This window comes from Lepidochelys olivacea (genome assembly GCF_965140295.1).
Source record: "Lepidochelys olivacea isolate rLepOli2 genome assembly, chromosome: 15".
In the NCBI taxonomy this organism is placed as follows: Eukaryota; Metazoa; Chordata; order Testudines; family Cheloniidae; genus Lepidochelys; species Lepidochelys olivacea.
The window spans coordinates 31221908-31237022 of NC_140425.1; the positions used below are offsets into that span (position 1 = coordinate 31221908).

Consider the following 15115-nt stretch of genomic DNA (forward strand, 5'->3'; position numbering starts at 1 on the left):
GAAAGTCATAGGTCACCCTAATAAGCACAGGACTCCGGGATCTCATAGAGAACATTCCTTATGGTTTCCACCCATGTGGTGTCCAGCCTTGTATTATAACAGCATGCAATCTTGGCCATTTTGGGCTCCCTAGCATATGTAACCTAGGATCACCTTCTACTACCCCCTCTAGAATTAATCTCCCTCCAAGACAAGAGAGATCTACTCAACAGGGTTAGCTGGTGCAAACCCACATCCTACAACAAGAAGAGAGCAGTGAGGAAGAATAGCATCAGGAGGTGAAAGATCAGCTGTTTCCAACAGAAATTTCGTCCTCCTCACCAGATGAGGCAGTCACTCCTACTCCTAGCCAGCCAGCTAACTTCAAGGCCTTCCAAAATGCATGGCAGATAATTCAGAGATTCTAGTGGAGGTTGTACAAGAAAAGTCACACATTACTAGGCCTCCTGCACTCCTTCATGCCTGGTAGGTTTGTCATGTACATTACTTGTTAGAACCAGCTAAGGAGTTGTGACAGATCCTAGCATCAGTGGCATCTACTTCCAAAAGAGCTGACAAGTGCTATCAGTTACCCTCTGAGATTAGAATATGTTTACAATATCACCCCACCCCCGCCCCTGGATCACTAGTGGTGGTGGCGGCGATAGATGAAAGATCTAAGCAACAGGGGCATCCAAAGACACGATGTAGGAACAAGAATCCTACGAAGCTTGATTTATTCTAACTCCTCAGTTAGTCTCCAGAAGCAAATTTCCAGTTATCAGGCACTGCTCTCAAAATACAACTATCTGAACTGGGACAAGGTGTCACAATTCATAGAGAAGCTTCCTCAGCAGTCCCCTACTGTCTGAGGGGTAGTTAGTGGGCCAAACATCTCTGCAGGCAGCTCTAGACCCATCTAATATGGCAGCATATTCAATGACTACTGCCACTGATGTGCAGGGCTTCATGATGATGTCTTATACCTCCTGGATTTGTATTGGCAAAGGAACTGAGGAAGGCCTGCTTATCCCTTTCTGCCCTCGGGAGGTCGGTGTGTGAGGTTATCTATGGAGTAGGTGCAATCCCAGGGGACACTGCTGGTTAAAAGAATTCTATCTCAGGCACATACGCAACAAAAGTGGAATCCATCTGGACAATACATCTCCAAGAACCATAGTTACTGTAAGATAAGTAACAGTTCTTGTTGGTTTGTTGGTATATATCTTCAGAAGCTCCAGAACTGTGCAGTCCTGTTTCCAAACCTGCACCAGTTACAATCAAATTGTAAAGGGGAAGTTTGTCATTTAAACAATCAGCATTCCCTTCTTGTAGAAGAATCTTTTATTTTTATTTAAAAAATATACATGACTCAGTTGTAGAGCAGTCATGCGCTCCCATACATTTCAGACTTACTGGGAATTATTACATTCTATAGTACATTAGTATTTAGTAGGCAGCTGTACACACTTGAGACTTAAAAACAAAAAACAAGGCATACTCACTGATAGGACTACCATGGGCTTAAAAATAAACCTCCCTTCTGAACCAAGGAGAATAGCATTTGAAAAATATACTATCAGTCTACAGTAGTACTTGGCTGTAGGAATATAATCTTGACATCCAAGATCAAGTGGTTGCCATATTTGTAGCTAAACAACTGCATGTTATTCCCCCTGTTTGCTTTCCTAATTTAAATACACTCATGTGACAAAGCTTGCACCACAGCAAGGTTCCTATCTCTTGCTATATATGCAAAGGAAAAGGCAGTGTTTGAAAGAGAAATTGATTTATGACATGGAAAGAAAGTTCTCATTTTCAGAGGTAAAAGGGGCTATTTAAAGCTAGACGTCAGGTTGTTAAATAACTTCATTTTTTTGCTAAAGCCATCACTTTCCGAAATGTCAGGTTGATTCTTGGGGCGAGCACCTTCTTGCGGGGGGGCAGGCTATGATACCAGTGCACGTTGGTGGGGTAGTTCATCATTAGTAAACTGCCATGGGCCAGCTGCAGCTTGATTGGCTCAATGTGGCATGAGGCGTTTTTCCCACGGGAAGCACCATGCCTGAAGAAAAAGTCTCTGCAGGCTCCAAAGGACACTGACGCGATGGGACTCTGTGGAACCAATTCTCTCTCATCATCTCGATGTTCGCCTATGTGATCACAGCCATCTTTATATCTGTGAGGGGGAAGATTAAATTAGTTCTTCCATCAACTGTACAAGCGTATGCCAAGACACTGCTTTACTTCAGCATATTTATTTTTTATTCCCACACATGGAGACTGTTCCTGGAAACCACAGTTCAAATCTTAATTTAGTCACAAATGAGTCTAGCATTCTCACCCTCCTGGATGCTTTTCTACCACACAAAACTGACCCACACACTTGCGAGTTGGTTATTTGGATGGGAAAGACTGAGGGGCTCCCTTGAAACGTAACTGCCTTAGCCTCACAGACAAATCTGCATTCTGTGCAGGGCTTGAATGGAAGAGAGTTTCCCGTGACTTGGTTATGCTTCTGCAGAACACATTGAAAATGTGCTACAGTGTGTTCCAGGCAAGCGCATATCTTGGAGAGAGGTTCCCTCCCTCACTTCTCTCTTTCCTCCTCGAAAATGACCCAGTTCAAACACCAATTCTTTGCTTGGTTTGCGGTCACTGGGATGCCACTCGGCTGAGCCTACTCCTTGTCTCAACAGGTGTGCAAGGAACATAGGATTGGGTCCCCGGTGTTTAATCATGCAGCTGTAACAGAACTATCTCCATTTAGATACTACAATGCAGACACTAAAGAAAGAGCTTAGCTTTTTGAATGCTTTCAAGTACTCTATTAGCTAGTTAACGCTAAATTGGAAGTTGCATATCCACAAATTCCTTTTCGAGGGTAAAATGAAGTGGCGAATAACTGCTTAATGATACCTGATTAGTAAAATGTCCTACAATCAAACTGTTGCTTGAACAGAGAGATGCTTACTGCCATCAGAAATCAAATGTTACCTGTTAATAAGAACAAAATTAAAAGTGTGTCCAGTGGCCAGGGTGATGCGCTCTCTGATACGGTTGAGAACTGGGATCCATAGCTTAGGAGAAAAGGTAACACCTGAGTAAGTGTATGTTAACTCAGGATCTCCATATGTCACCTGCTTCCTTGGGATGTTGTGCCATTTGCCAAACACTTGCACTTTGGTAAGATCACCTGTTTGAATAAGAGTTTGAGAAAGTCAAGACCAATTTGCCCTCCTTTTAGATAGCTAAGTAGCAGTGTTTTTTTTAAAGTTTAGAGTTAGGTCAAGTGCAACTATCAATCATTCCCTCTGCAGAGCAGAGTACAACATATTCCTTGCTGTGCAGCTGCTCTGAGTGTGACTTAGAATGACAATGCAACTAAGTGGTACTGCACATCTTAGCTTAAAAACCTCTCAATTTTTAAATGTTGCTGTCCAGGAAAATGACGGGAAGCTGACTAAGACTAGAGATCTACATGTATGAGACTCCTTATGAGGGATGGAAATAGCACAGTGGTCTGAGCTTCTCCCACGTCACTCCCTGTTGTTGAATGAGAGGGAATAACTGTAAAATAACAGAGCTAAAAACTTGAATCCTTTCACCTTTCATGTGTTTTGTATGTTTCATGTTGTGGCCTTGATCACGCATAAACTTAAGAATGTGAGTGAGCTCGCTGCATTTATGTGCTTAATGTTAAGCATATGTATATTTGAAGGATCAGAGCCTACGTTTGCCACTTACCTGATCATGCAAACACATCTACCCATTGGGATCTTTAATCCCACTAAAGCCAATGGGAATCCACTTAGAAGTAAGAGTCTGAGTGTGCAGACTGCATGCAGGCTTGGGCCTTATGCGTAAAAACTTCCTCCCACCTATCCAATCCTGCACTGAAGTCATAAGGCAGAATTTGTCATGGCAATTAGAGATGGAAGAGACATTAGGTCCGTTAGTCTGTTTACCTTCAAAATATTCCACTTCCTTTTCCAGCTCCTGGAAAATCTTGTCAGCCTCAGTTTTGCCGAACAGGATCTTGTAATCGCAGTTCAGACCCTCAGCCCGGATTTGCTTCCATGGGGAATGCACCAAGAACTCATCTGCACCTGGCATTTCTGACCGGGGCCTTTTCTTCTCTCCCCCATCTCTCATACAGTCCAGCTCTCCTCCCTTCATCTCTAAGGGCTCTTGTTTGTTCTTGCCTGGGGAAGGCCTTTTGACCAAGAATTTATCCATTCCTAGCTGCCCCTAAGAAACAGCCATCAGCCTGCAACTAAAGGGCCTGATGGGATTTCACTCTGTTAGATTCTGGGCTGCGTGGAACTACAGTGTCCTGGGAAATTTTAAATGCTTCGTTGAAACACACATGTAAAATCCTTGCTCCCAAGTAACAGAGACTTAAAAATACCTTAATGTGAATCCTAACTGAGAGGGGGGATCGCTGTACCTCTGCGGAATGGAGGGCCAGCTCCACTGCACTCAGTTATTCCAGGGTAATCCTCAGTCTGGGCAATGCTCCTAGGGTCAGACAGATCATTACCGAGGACTCCACTGAAACTGGCCGGGCAGTCAGCTCGCTAAAGGCATCTAGGCTACAGAGACAGCTCTGGCAGGCCTCATTTCCAGCAGCAATACCTACTTCCCTCCCACTACTTCCTGTCTGAGACAGCGAGCCAAACGTTCCACCCTTGCTCAGCTCTCCCAGCCAAGCGCTTGTTGTGCTCTGCAAGGCTTGCAGCAAGGTCCCCTGGCACCACCTACTGGATCTTCTTAGAATCATTTATAAATGATTAGAAACCACTATCTGCCTGCTTACTGAATCCACCACATTATTTATATGCATCATAAGTGTACACAGCCCTGTTTAACAGGTGACTGGGCCGAACAATGTTATTTATTTTGTATGGCTTTGAGGGCTTCATATAAGGCTTTACAAAACTCAATGTCACTTTTATTGTAAAAAGAACAGGAGGACTTGTGGCACCTTAGAGACTAATCAGTTTATTTGAGCCTGAGCTTTTGTGAGCTACAGCTCACTTCATCGGATGCATCCACAGTATGCATCCGATGAAGTGAGCTGTAGCTCATGAAAGCTCCTGCTCAAATAAATTGGTTAGTCTCTAAGGTGCCACAAGTCCTCCTGTTCTTTTTCCGAATACAGACTAACACGGCTGTTACTCTGAAACCTACTTTTATTGTAATGTGTATAGCTTAGTAAACACTCATTATAGCACAGCTCCTAGTGTTCTGGCCTAGAAAATTTAAGGCTGCATTTCATGCATGCATTCCAGGATCCATGTCACGTGTGTGTTCACTCCTTTGCTAACAAAATGACCAAATGAGGGATTTATCCCACATCAGTTATATTATTAATCATTTTTATTAAAGTTGTGCCTGACGGCCAATCAAGAATGGGGCCCATAGTCAGGTGCTGTACAAACACAGAATAGTAAACAGTCCCTATGCCAAAGACCTAACAATCTAAACAGACCAGATAGATCCAGGGTGGGAAAAGGGGTAGAACACACCAGCGGAGTGAATGATGGGTTGTGGCAAATGCCATGTTAGTACCATATTTAAATTTTATTTATTTATTTATTTATGGCGTAGGTGTACTTAGGAGGGGATCAGTTAAATGCAAAGGGGACGGAGACAGGGCAGAAGAGGGGCATGCATGGAATGAAACTGAGGTGCAAGTGCTATTCACAGTTGTACTGACAGGGCCATGGTGTTCTGGACCCCTAGTGTCGTTGGCACAACTTAAGAGGCAGCCTGGTTTACTGCATAAGGAGATAGGCTGGGACTCAGAAGATGTAGGTCCTAGTCTTGGCTCTGCCACTGACTTGCTGGATGACCTTGGGTAAGTCACTTTCCTCTATTTAGAGTGTAAACTCAGGGTTAGCAGGGTCAGCATCTGTATAATACTTAGCACAATGAGGCCCTAATGTGTTGAGGTTACTAACCAGGTGCAGTCATATAAACAATAATAATTAACTTTAATTGTAATGCACACAAGTCCCTGTTGATTTTTTTCAGCTTCCTCTGACAGGATGATAGGATGAGTTACTTAGCATTTGTAAAGAGCTCTGAGGAACCTGTCATGTAAGAGTTCAGTTATTTTATTTTGCTTGCCAAATAGCCCTTGTTCTGATCCATCAAAACCCACCTGTGTTGCACTGCACTGAAGCTACAGAGAGATGTGGTGGCCAGCCTCAAAGTGCCAATTTCTGAGTTTGAAAACAAGATCAGGGCAGGCTGGGAATGGACAAAGGCTGACTGCAAGAACAGAGGGGAGAAGTGTGCATGTTCGCTCTGCCTTCTTGGGACGACAAACCACACAAGCACAGCCAAAGCTTTCAACGGGCAGAACTAGCTTCTCCACTACTTGGGCAGTACCTTTGGAGTTGAGGCTCGTGTCCCCTCCTGGTGTCATCCCCCTGCTTTATTCAGGCCCAGTTCTTCCGTTTCTATCACAGCAGCACCCAAAGAGCTGTCAGGGTCAGGGCCCCATGGGGCTGGGCACTCTACGGGCCGTGCAGCCCGCCTCTCCCCGATGCTCTGTCATTGCCCCCCTCACTGCTGCTTCCACCCCATCTGCCTGCAGGCCACACAGCACCTGGATTAGAGTGAAGCGGGGGTGAACCCCTCAGGAGAACAGGGGGAGGGGGATGCATGGGAGTGCCAGAGGGGAGTGTGGGGGGCAGGTGGGATACACACAGCAGGGGGGAGCAGGACAGACCCAAAGGTGGGCGGGGTGAGTCACTGAGCGTGGGCAGGGGGGTTAGATCCACACGGGAACTGGGAATGAAAACCAAAGCCTGATAGCTCAGTGGTTGGAGCATTGGCCTGCTAAACCCAGGGTTGTGAGTTCAATCCTTGAGGGGGCCATTTGGGGATCTGGGGCAAAAATTGGGGATTGGTCCTGCTTTGAGCAGGGGGTTGGACGAGATGACCTCCTGAGGTCCCTTCCAACCCTGAGATTCTAGGATTCTACCCACGCGCGTGAGGGCTCTGAGGGGCGGGGGAGGAGACTGCCCTAATGCGCACGCGCTGACTGCGTCTAGGGTCCCTCTCCTGCACGTGCTACGCCCATGCCCCCCTCCCCGCGCATGCGCACTCGCTTGGCGCCAATTTCGGGCAGTCCTTCAGCCAGGCAGCCGCCGGCCACTGCCACTGCCGCTGCCGGCTCCCGTGTGGGGAAGAGGCCGCCTGTCTTCGGCTGGCCGGACCGCCGCCGGGTCCCGTGTGTGGCCGGACCCGCGGAGCCCACCCGCCGCCGGCATGATCGGCCAGAAGACGCTGCACTCGTTCTTCCGCGCGGCGCCGCCGCCGCCGAGGAAGCGGGAGCGCTCCCCGGAGCAGGGCGGGGATGCTGAGGTACCGAGGGGCCGGGCGGGACCCGGGGGCAATCCGGGCAGGCGAGGCGGCGAGCCCGGAGCACAATTCATTTAAAAGTCCCGCCGATCAAAGCGGCGCCGCTTTGGGGGATTGACCAATAGGAGGGCTCTCCGTGACCCACGGTCCAATGGGAGCGCAGAGCTGGGAGAGGGGTGGGGCCAGACAACTGGGCGGGACTTCGGTAGTCACTGGCCGGTAGGGAGCTGTTTTCTATTCTCCGTGTCCAATCGGAGGAGTGTGACTGGGCGGGGTTGATAACGCGGGGAGGTCAGTCGGCGGGCCTTCATAGCAAGGGGCCAATAAGGGGAGCGGTGGCCCTGCCAGCGCCCAATGAGGAACGGGAGGGCGCGGCTAGAGTGCCAGGAGCGCTTTCTGTGACTGAACGTCCAATAGGAAGGGCGCTCCCATGGGGGAAACACGCGCTGTTTTCCCGCGAAGCAGCCACGTGTTTGCGCGGCGCAGGGAGCAGCTGTGACTTAGCCCCGCCTAGGCTGGGGGCCCCAAGCGGCCTCCACTGCGCCCGAGCCCGGACGCTCCGGCCACAGTAGCTCGCCTGCGGTACCCCGGGGTGGCTGGGAGCGAGCTGCGCCCTCCCGGCCCGGCGCGCCCCTCCCTCCACCATGGGGCGGGCCTGCACCTGGTTTCTCCGCGCGGGGCAGGGCCGCCGCGTGCTGCGCCTCCCCTGTAGCAGTCTCTTGTGTCGCGACCGCCAGGCCAACTTCGCCAAAAAGCAGAAGCCGGTGGAAGATGAATCGGGGAAGGCCTCGCCCTGCTCCCCTCCGCTGAGCCCCGAGCAGCTGGAGCGGATCCGCAGGAACAAGGAGGCGGCTCTGCAGAGACTCGCTTCGCGGAGCGTCCCCGCGGGGTTCGGAGAGGGCTGGAGGCGGCCGCTGGCGGGGGAGTTCACTAAGCCCTACTTCTCCCAGGTGAGCGCGGGAGGCTTTGCCCGGGGGAGGAGCGTCTTGTTGCGGCAGCTCCTCTGTAGGTGGCCGGTGCCCGCCGCTCTCCCTTGCCTGTACTGACCGCGCACCACCCCTGCTTCCTCTAGCTAACGGCATTTGTAGCAGACGAGCGAAAACGTCACACCGTCTACCCACCGCCGCAGCAAGTCTTCACCTGGACGCAGATGTGCGACATCCGAGAGGTAAGTGTCCCTGGGGCGACCCCTGCAGTGCCGGGGAGAGAGTCGGGATTTGCCGCCTTTTGTTGTTTTTGATAATAGGATGAAAGCTGCATTTGCAGTCAGGCTCCAGGCTGCCACGCATGTGTTCCACTCTTCATGGTTTTCTCCCTGGAAGGTTTAGGATGTGCTTTAGGATGTGAACCCTGCTTTGTCTCCTGTAGCGTTTGTATACTTTGCCCCTGTTTTCTCATCTAGATACTGAAATACGGATTTATACATTGGTTATTTCCATCCATAACTACAACATAATATTCTTAAAAACTTTAGCTGTTTTCTTGGCCGCTTTTCCCCAGGCCTTCCCCGTTTCTGCACTGCTTTCTTTCAGATGCAGCTTGGCTCTGATCTACAAATTTTTGCTTTGTAGCAATATATTAAGTACTAAATATTAAGAAATATTGCTGGCATATCAGTACTAATTTGTGTCTGTGTTCAGGTAAAGGTTGTCATCTTGGGACAAGATCCTTATCATGGACCCAGTCAAGCTCATGGACTCTGCTTTAGCGTCCAGAGACCTGTTCCACCTCCACCTAGGTATGGTTATGCTTTATCTGTTTAAAAATCTGCCACTGTTTACTAGGTAGGTTATCTAAAAACATACAGCTGTTTGTGACTTTGCCTTTCTGACTACCTTTGAGGTAATTGTTTTGTGATTTGCTGAAAAATTAACTTTATAACATATGACCCAGTATTTTTACTTGTTGGGGAGCAGAAAGGTATCAGAAGAGTGACTTGTATTGAATTTTAAGGTGTATGCTTTGTGGGAAAGATCACCTTGATCAATGGGTCCATCAGTCCTCACAGAGAGAGCGCTAATCACAACACATCATTCGTGTTGTTCTAGCCAGTCCTTCAGCCACCCGCTAAACAGGCTGTCTGTGGCACCAGACACCCAATTGGCATAGTGCACCACAGCCCAGAACCTCTGAGCGATCTGCCAGTCTCAGCCTCCCAAGTAGCTGGGATTACAGGCACGTACTACCGCACCCAGAGCTTTCTGGGAAAGAATTACTGCAAAAATAAATGGATGAATTCTAGATAGACTTCTGGCTCCTCCAAGGTGGTGATGTATTCCACAGATTTGGGCTCCAAACCTATGAAATTGGGTTTCCATGCCGATCCAGTTTTTTACCAGATCCAGTTATTTACTCAGGCCTCCATCCTGCAAATCTTTAAACAGATGCTTACCTTTAAGCAGAAGTGTGGTCCCATTGCCTTCAGTAAGCATTTGCATAAAAGTTAGCAGGATCAGGGACTTGGTATAAATTAAAGGGAGAGGTGAAGAAAAGGACCTGTCATACACATCAGATGAGTATAACTTTCCTAAATGGGAGTTCAGTTTTTTAGTTCTTGGTAAAAGTTTCAATTGTAATATACACAATCATTAACTTGTCTGTTTGATAATTTCACAGAAATATTCTAAAAATCGCTTCCATTATTTTTGTTTGCAGTTTAGAAAATATTTTCAAAGAGCTGTCTGCAGACATAGAAGATTTCACCCATCCCGGTCATGGAGATCTAACTGGGTGGGCCAAGCAAGGTAATCAATCCGTTCATCCTTCCTGGGCTCTTCATTTAGACTGTGTCTGTACTAGCACTTACGTTGGCAAAACTTTTGTCGCTCAGGGGTGTAAAAAACCACCCCTCGGAGCAGCATAAGTAGTGCTGGCATAAGCGCTCTTGTGCACAGGGTTCTGTCTGCGGGAGATGCTCTGCTGTTGACATAGCTACCGTCGCTCGTTGAGCTGGTTTCATTATTTCGAAGGGAGAGCTCTCTCCTGTCAGCATAACGCGGCTCTGAGTGCTCTTACAGCAACACAGCTCTATCAGCACAGCTGTGCCGCTGTAAGCTTTTAAGTGTAGACGTGGCCTAAGTGGGGATCTTCCTCCTCAGTGAGTAGGTTGTAGTAGCAATGCTAATCGAGTTCAGGGGCGGGGCAAACTTTTTGTCCTCAGGGCTGCATCGGGTTTTGGAAGTTGTATGGAGGGCCTGTTAGAGGAGGGGGGCGTGGCCCGGTCCCCACCCCCTATCCACCCCCATGATGGCCCCCCACAGGACTCCTACCCCATCTAAACCTTCCTGTTCCCTGGTGGACCCTCTGGGACCCCTGCTTTATCCACCCCTCCCTGTCCCCTGACTGCCCCCAGAACCCCTGCTCCTGACTGCCCCCTGCTGCCCCATCCACCCCCCCAGTCCCTGTCCCCTGACTGCCACCGGAACCCCTGTCCCTCATTGCCCCCTGCCGCCCCATCCAACCCCCCCCCCCCCTTAACTGTCCCCCTCCAGGACCCCTGCTCCCATTCAACTCCCTTGCCTTCTATCCAAACCCTGCCCCCTTACCACGCTGCCTAGAGCACCGGCGGCTGGCGTTGCGGCTGCACCAGGTCAGGCCGGGCTCTGCAGCTGCACTGCCCCAGGAGCTCACTGCTTTGCCGCCCGGAGCATTGTGCCGGCAGAGCAGTGAGCTGAGGCTGTGTGGGGAGGGGGAACAACAGGGGAAGGGTCGGGGGCCAGCCTCCCAGGCCAGGAGCTCAGGGGCTGGGCAGGAGGGTCCCACGGGTCGTAGTTTGCCCACCCCTGATCTATTGGTACTTTCCAAACTACTTGGCTGAGATTTATTAAAAGGAGCCATTTAAAAACCCCAGCCTTTTAATGTTCGTAAAGCGGGTAAATAATACTGAGTCGAAGCATGTAAAAAGTGAGCGTGTGCTTAACCATGTCAGCCTTGGCCTTACACCAAATAATTGTCTTCATGTTCTCCCGACAAAGCACATGTGCAATGTGCTGGCCTTTTTAACAAAGATAAGAGTTTAAAATTTTTCTTGGGGTATATTCTCTGTAATAACTCTGGCAAAATTCTATTTGCCTGGCGAATAGCTTTGAGGAGTGAGTGAAATAGCATCCTTTTTATTTATTTATTTAATTTCAGTTTTTGGTTTTTTGTTTTTTTTTAATTGGGCTTGGCTGCTGTGTAGTTGCCGAGGGAGGTGGTGGAATCTCCATCATTGGGGATTTTTAAGAGCAGATTGGACCAACACCTGCCAGGGCTGGTCTAGATAATACTTAGTCCTGCCATGAGTGCAGAGGACTGGACTAGATGACCTCTCGAGGTCCCTTCCAGTCCTATGATTTAATGCTACTGACTCAGCATTATAGTGGTAAATCTGTTTATGCGGGCATGCTGTAATTTTAAAGGAAAACTCCATTAAAGCACTATTAACTTACAGGAACTATATTTAGCCCCTAAATGGGTCTGTTTCTTAAATGGGTTTCTTAGTGACTTATTTTCTCCCTGCTTCGACAAATGGATTGTTTGAAAACTTTGTACTGGTATCTCTTATTGATAGTTTCCCGTGAACAAAAGATTAAATGATTTTTTTTACCATTGCAGATCCAGCAAAAGACTGGAAGAGAGCTTACTACTTTGTAAACTAATTCATGTATTCTCTGTCCACACTGATATGTTCATGTCTTGTTTGTGATTAGGAGTACTTTTGCTCAATGCTGTCCTCACAGTCCGAGCACACCAACCTAATTCACACAAGGACAAAGGCTGGGAACAATTCACTGATGCAGTGGTGTCCTGGCTAAACAATCATTTGGATGGACTTGTCTTCATGTTGTGGGGAGCGTATGCACAGAAGAAAGGCAGCTCTATTGATAGGGTATGGTTTAATTATTCCATCTTTCTAGAAGTCCTATTGCTTCTTGCTTCACTTGGGACATTTTGGTAGGATGCCATCCACAGGGGGCTTTTGGTCATAAGTGGAAAAACTGGTTGCTGCTGCCTACTATTAAACTAAAAAGGCAAGTAGACAGTTAAGGGTCTCAAGTTCACTGTCCACTGTGCGTGTCCACTTCTGTCACCTCTTTTTGTTCCAACAATGCTTATCCTCTAGGAACAAGAACAATCAGTGTGGAAGAAGTTAAGATACTGTTGTGTGAAGAGCCTCAACATTACGATGTGTAGTTCATCTCTCCTAGGAAACTTCCCAGAACATCTTACACTCTTTGTTGCTGTTTGTTAGAAATGCAGCCATTTATTGAGTGCAGAAAGCCTGGGCTTCATAGCAAACCCATGTGCTCTTGTTTTTAACTCGAATAATGAAAAGATACTTGCAATTTCATTTCTGTATTTGATAATAGCACAGATGAGCAACCTCCATCTAGGATCTGAAAACCTGCAAAATTTCTCATTCTTATCTCTAACTTCTTCCAGAAACGTCACCATATTCTACAGACTGTCCATCCCTCGCCTCTCTCTGTGCACAGAGGGTTCTTCGGTTGTCGGCATTTCTCTAAAACCAATGAACTGCTGAAGAAGTCTGGCAAGAATCCCATTGACTGGAAAGCACTCTGAGCTACAAACATGAACTGGGGAGTGTAACCTGAAATAGCCCTTCTATCAAGGATCATCCCATTCTTGAAAAATTGGGCTGGCATGAGAATTATTCTTTACACTTGGTCTAACTGAAAAACAAAATGGCCTACTTTGCAGAAGTGCTACCTTTTAAGTATCTTTCTTTTTTACATACTGTATATGTTAAAGGGGAAAACTAGAGTTTGATGTAAAGAATAATGAAACTTCTAGGTTGTCAAAAAATTTTAAGCTAAAATCTGTTTAGCCTGTTCTCAAACCAAAAACCATGTCTGTTCTTTGCTCAAATGGAACTATATAGGGAATTCTCATATTGAGTTAAACTTATACGAAATTCAGTTTTTGTGAGCACCCTTTTATGGTTAGTGAAACACATCTTATTTGCTATTTTCTCCCCTGTATTTACCCAAACATAAAATCTAGATTTAAACATGGGGGGGAAAATGGAAGCACCTTTATACTCTTACAGCAAAAAAGCTAGTTACTGTTTGTTCTGCTAAAGATCTGTTTAACCCAGTTTAATTTTCCAGGTATCAATTGTTTTCTATCAGGCAGCTGGACTAGATGTGTGTGTTACTGAACATGCCTTTGAACTCCCTGAGGATTTCAGGGCTAATATCCCAGACAATTGGGGAAGTTGTGACCAATATTAGTGATGTTTCTCTCTTTCATATGCAAAGTACTTTGATCGTATTAAACTCACCATAAAGTTCCATTGGGCATATAACACCTCCTTCTAACTACCACAACAGCCTGACTTCCAGAAGACGTATTCTCATGTTATTTAGTTACGTGTCTTTTGTCACCTGCATATGTACCTGCTGATGACAGCTGAACTTCAAGGTGATCCTTCAGGATGGTATTAGAACATTTCATGTCACTCTTCAACATGTTTGAATGTACAGTAAAATCAGGACACCTCAGATGTAGAATTGGTTCTGTGCATTTCATAGTCATGAATGAACAGAATTGTCTTTATTTCACTTTTTTGAACCTCCTCTCCTCCAGTGTGTACCTTTCTTCCACCAGTAATTACAGTTTTGCTTTCATTCAGAGCTGGTCTGAAGTTGGAGGTGCCTAGCATCTCTAAAGTTACGGAGTTCCTTCTTCTGAAAAGATACATGTTCTTTAGCACATCACAAGGGGGAGCAATCTTGTTCATAGTCCCTGTTTGGCATCTGGTTAGATTGTGCAAACCTATTTCTCATGCCATACTGATCCAGCAATATTTGCTCAGTTGAGATTCCCATTGAAAACAATAGAAGTTTTGCCTGAGTAAGATCTACAGGAGTTGGGTCAACTACTTCAAAGTGGATTATTGCCTTTTATTTTTTTATTTTCAGTATGTTGCAAACTGCAGTATGGAAGTGACAGTGAGCAAAATGTTCAGGGAGAAAAGGATCTGTTTGCCACCGTGATGGCTGGCTCCAATAGAAATTGAAGACCTCACTCTGCTCCCACAAAGTTGGTGACAGAACTCCCCCTGATGTCAGTGGGAGCAAGGTGGGGCCTTGATGACATTCTAGGATTTCAGATCTAGCTCTGAATTAATTGATTCTTTTCTATTAACTGTCACTGAGTAGAGAAAAAGTTTAGTGTATCCCCTCTGTGAAACTGCATCCTTATTTTGTACTATACTAGTACATTTTACACTAGTACCTATGTATGGAGAAGCCATTTCTGAATCTTTGTCCCAGTAGGTAACACTAGTACAAAAGAAAAGATTCTATGTTTTCTATAGATATTGTTTAACCAGGGTGTTGTTTTTTAAATAAAAATTCTACTTTCTTTATGCTATTGTGCTGGAATCATTTACTTAGCGTCCCCCGTGTTAAGTTCCTCTTATCATAAATGTTTTCTCAAAGATTACTATGTTTTAATATGAATTTTTTTTGGAAAACGGTTTACAGCACACTGTTTTCCAAAAAAAATTCATATTAAACATAGTAATCTTTGAACTTGAACTCTTACTCCTACTTCTCCATCCTACTTTCAGTTTTCACAGACCTGTTTTTTCCCCTCAAAATATTCTTTTGTACTTCTAAACTCTGTAATTCAAATGAAAATAAAACCTAGTAGCTCACCTCATCTAAATCTTCCTTCTACTCTAAGAGTCAAATAGAACATATCACTTTCTGAGAGTGTTTCCTCAGCTGGCATCCTGTAAATTAAAAAC

General features: G+C 46.4%; 2 protein-coding genes across 2 annotated transcripts; one reads left to right on the forward strand and one right to left on the reverse strand.

Annotated features, from left to right (window-relative positions):
* Positions 1-1356: 1356 nt before the first annotated feature.
* ALKBH2 (alkB homolog 2, alpha-ketoglutarate dependent dioxygenase) lies at positions 1357-4620 on the reverse strand. Its single transcript, XM_084648635.1, has 3 exons — positions 3948-4620; positions 2977-3175; positions 1357-2158 (listed from the first exon to the last, which is right to left on the reverse strand). The coding sequence occupies exons 1-3, from the start codon at positions 4216-4218 to the stop codon at positions 1849-1851; spliced, it is 780 nt and encodes a 259-aa protein (XP_084504761.1). The 5' UTR covers positions 4219-4620; the 3' UTR covers positions 1357-1848.
* Positions 4621-7092: 2472 nt separating this feature from the next.
* UNG (uracil DNA glycosylase) lies at positions 7093-14736 on the forward strand. Its single transcript, XM_084648634.1, has 7 exons — positions 7093-7359; positions 8094-8306; positions 8429-8524; positions 8997-9094; positions 10012-10100; positions 12048-12226; positions 12781-14736. Exons 1-7 carry the CDS (start codon positions 7264-7266, stop codon positions 12919-12921), a joined length of 912 nt encoding a protein of 303 aa, XP_084504760.1. The 5' UTR covers positions 7093-7263; the 3' UTR covers positions 12922-14736.
* Positions 14737-15115: the final 379 nt, after the last annotated feature.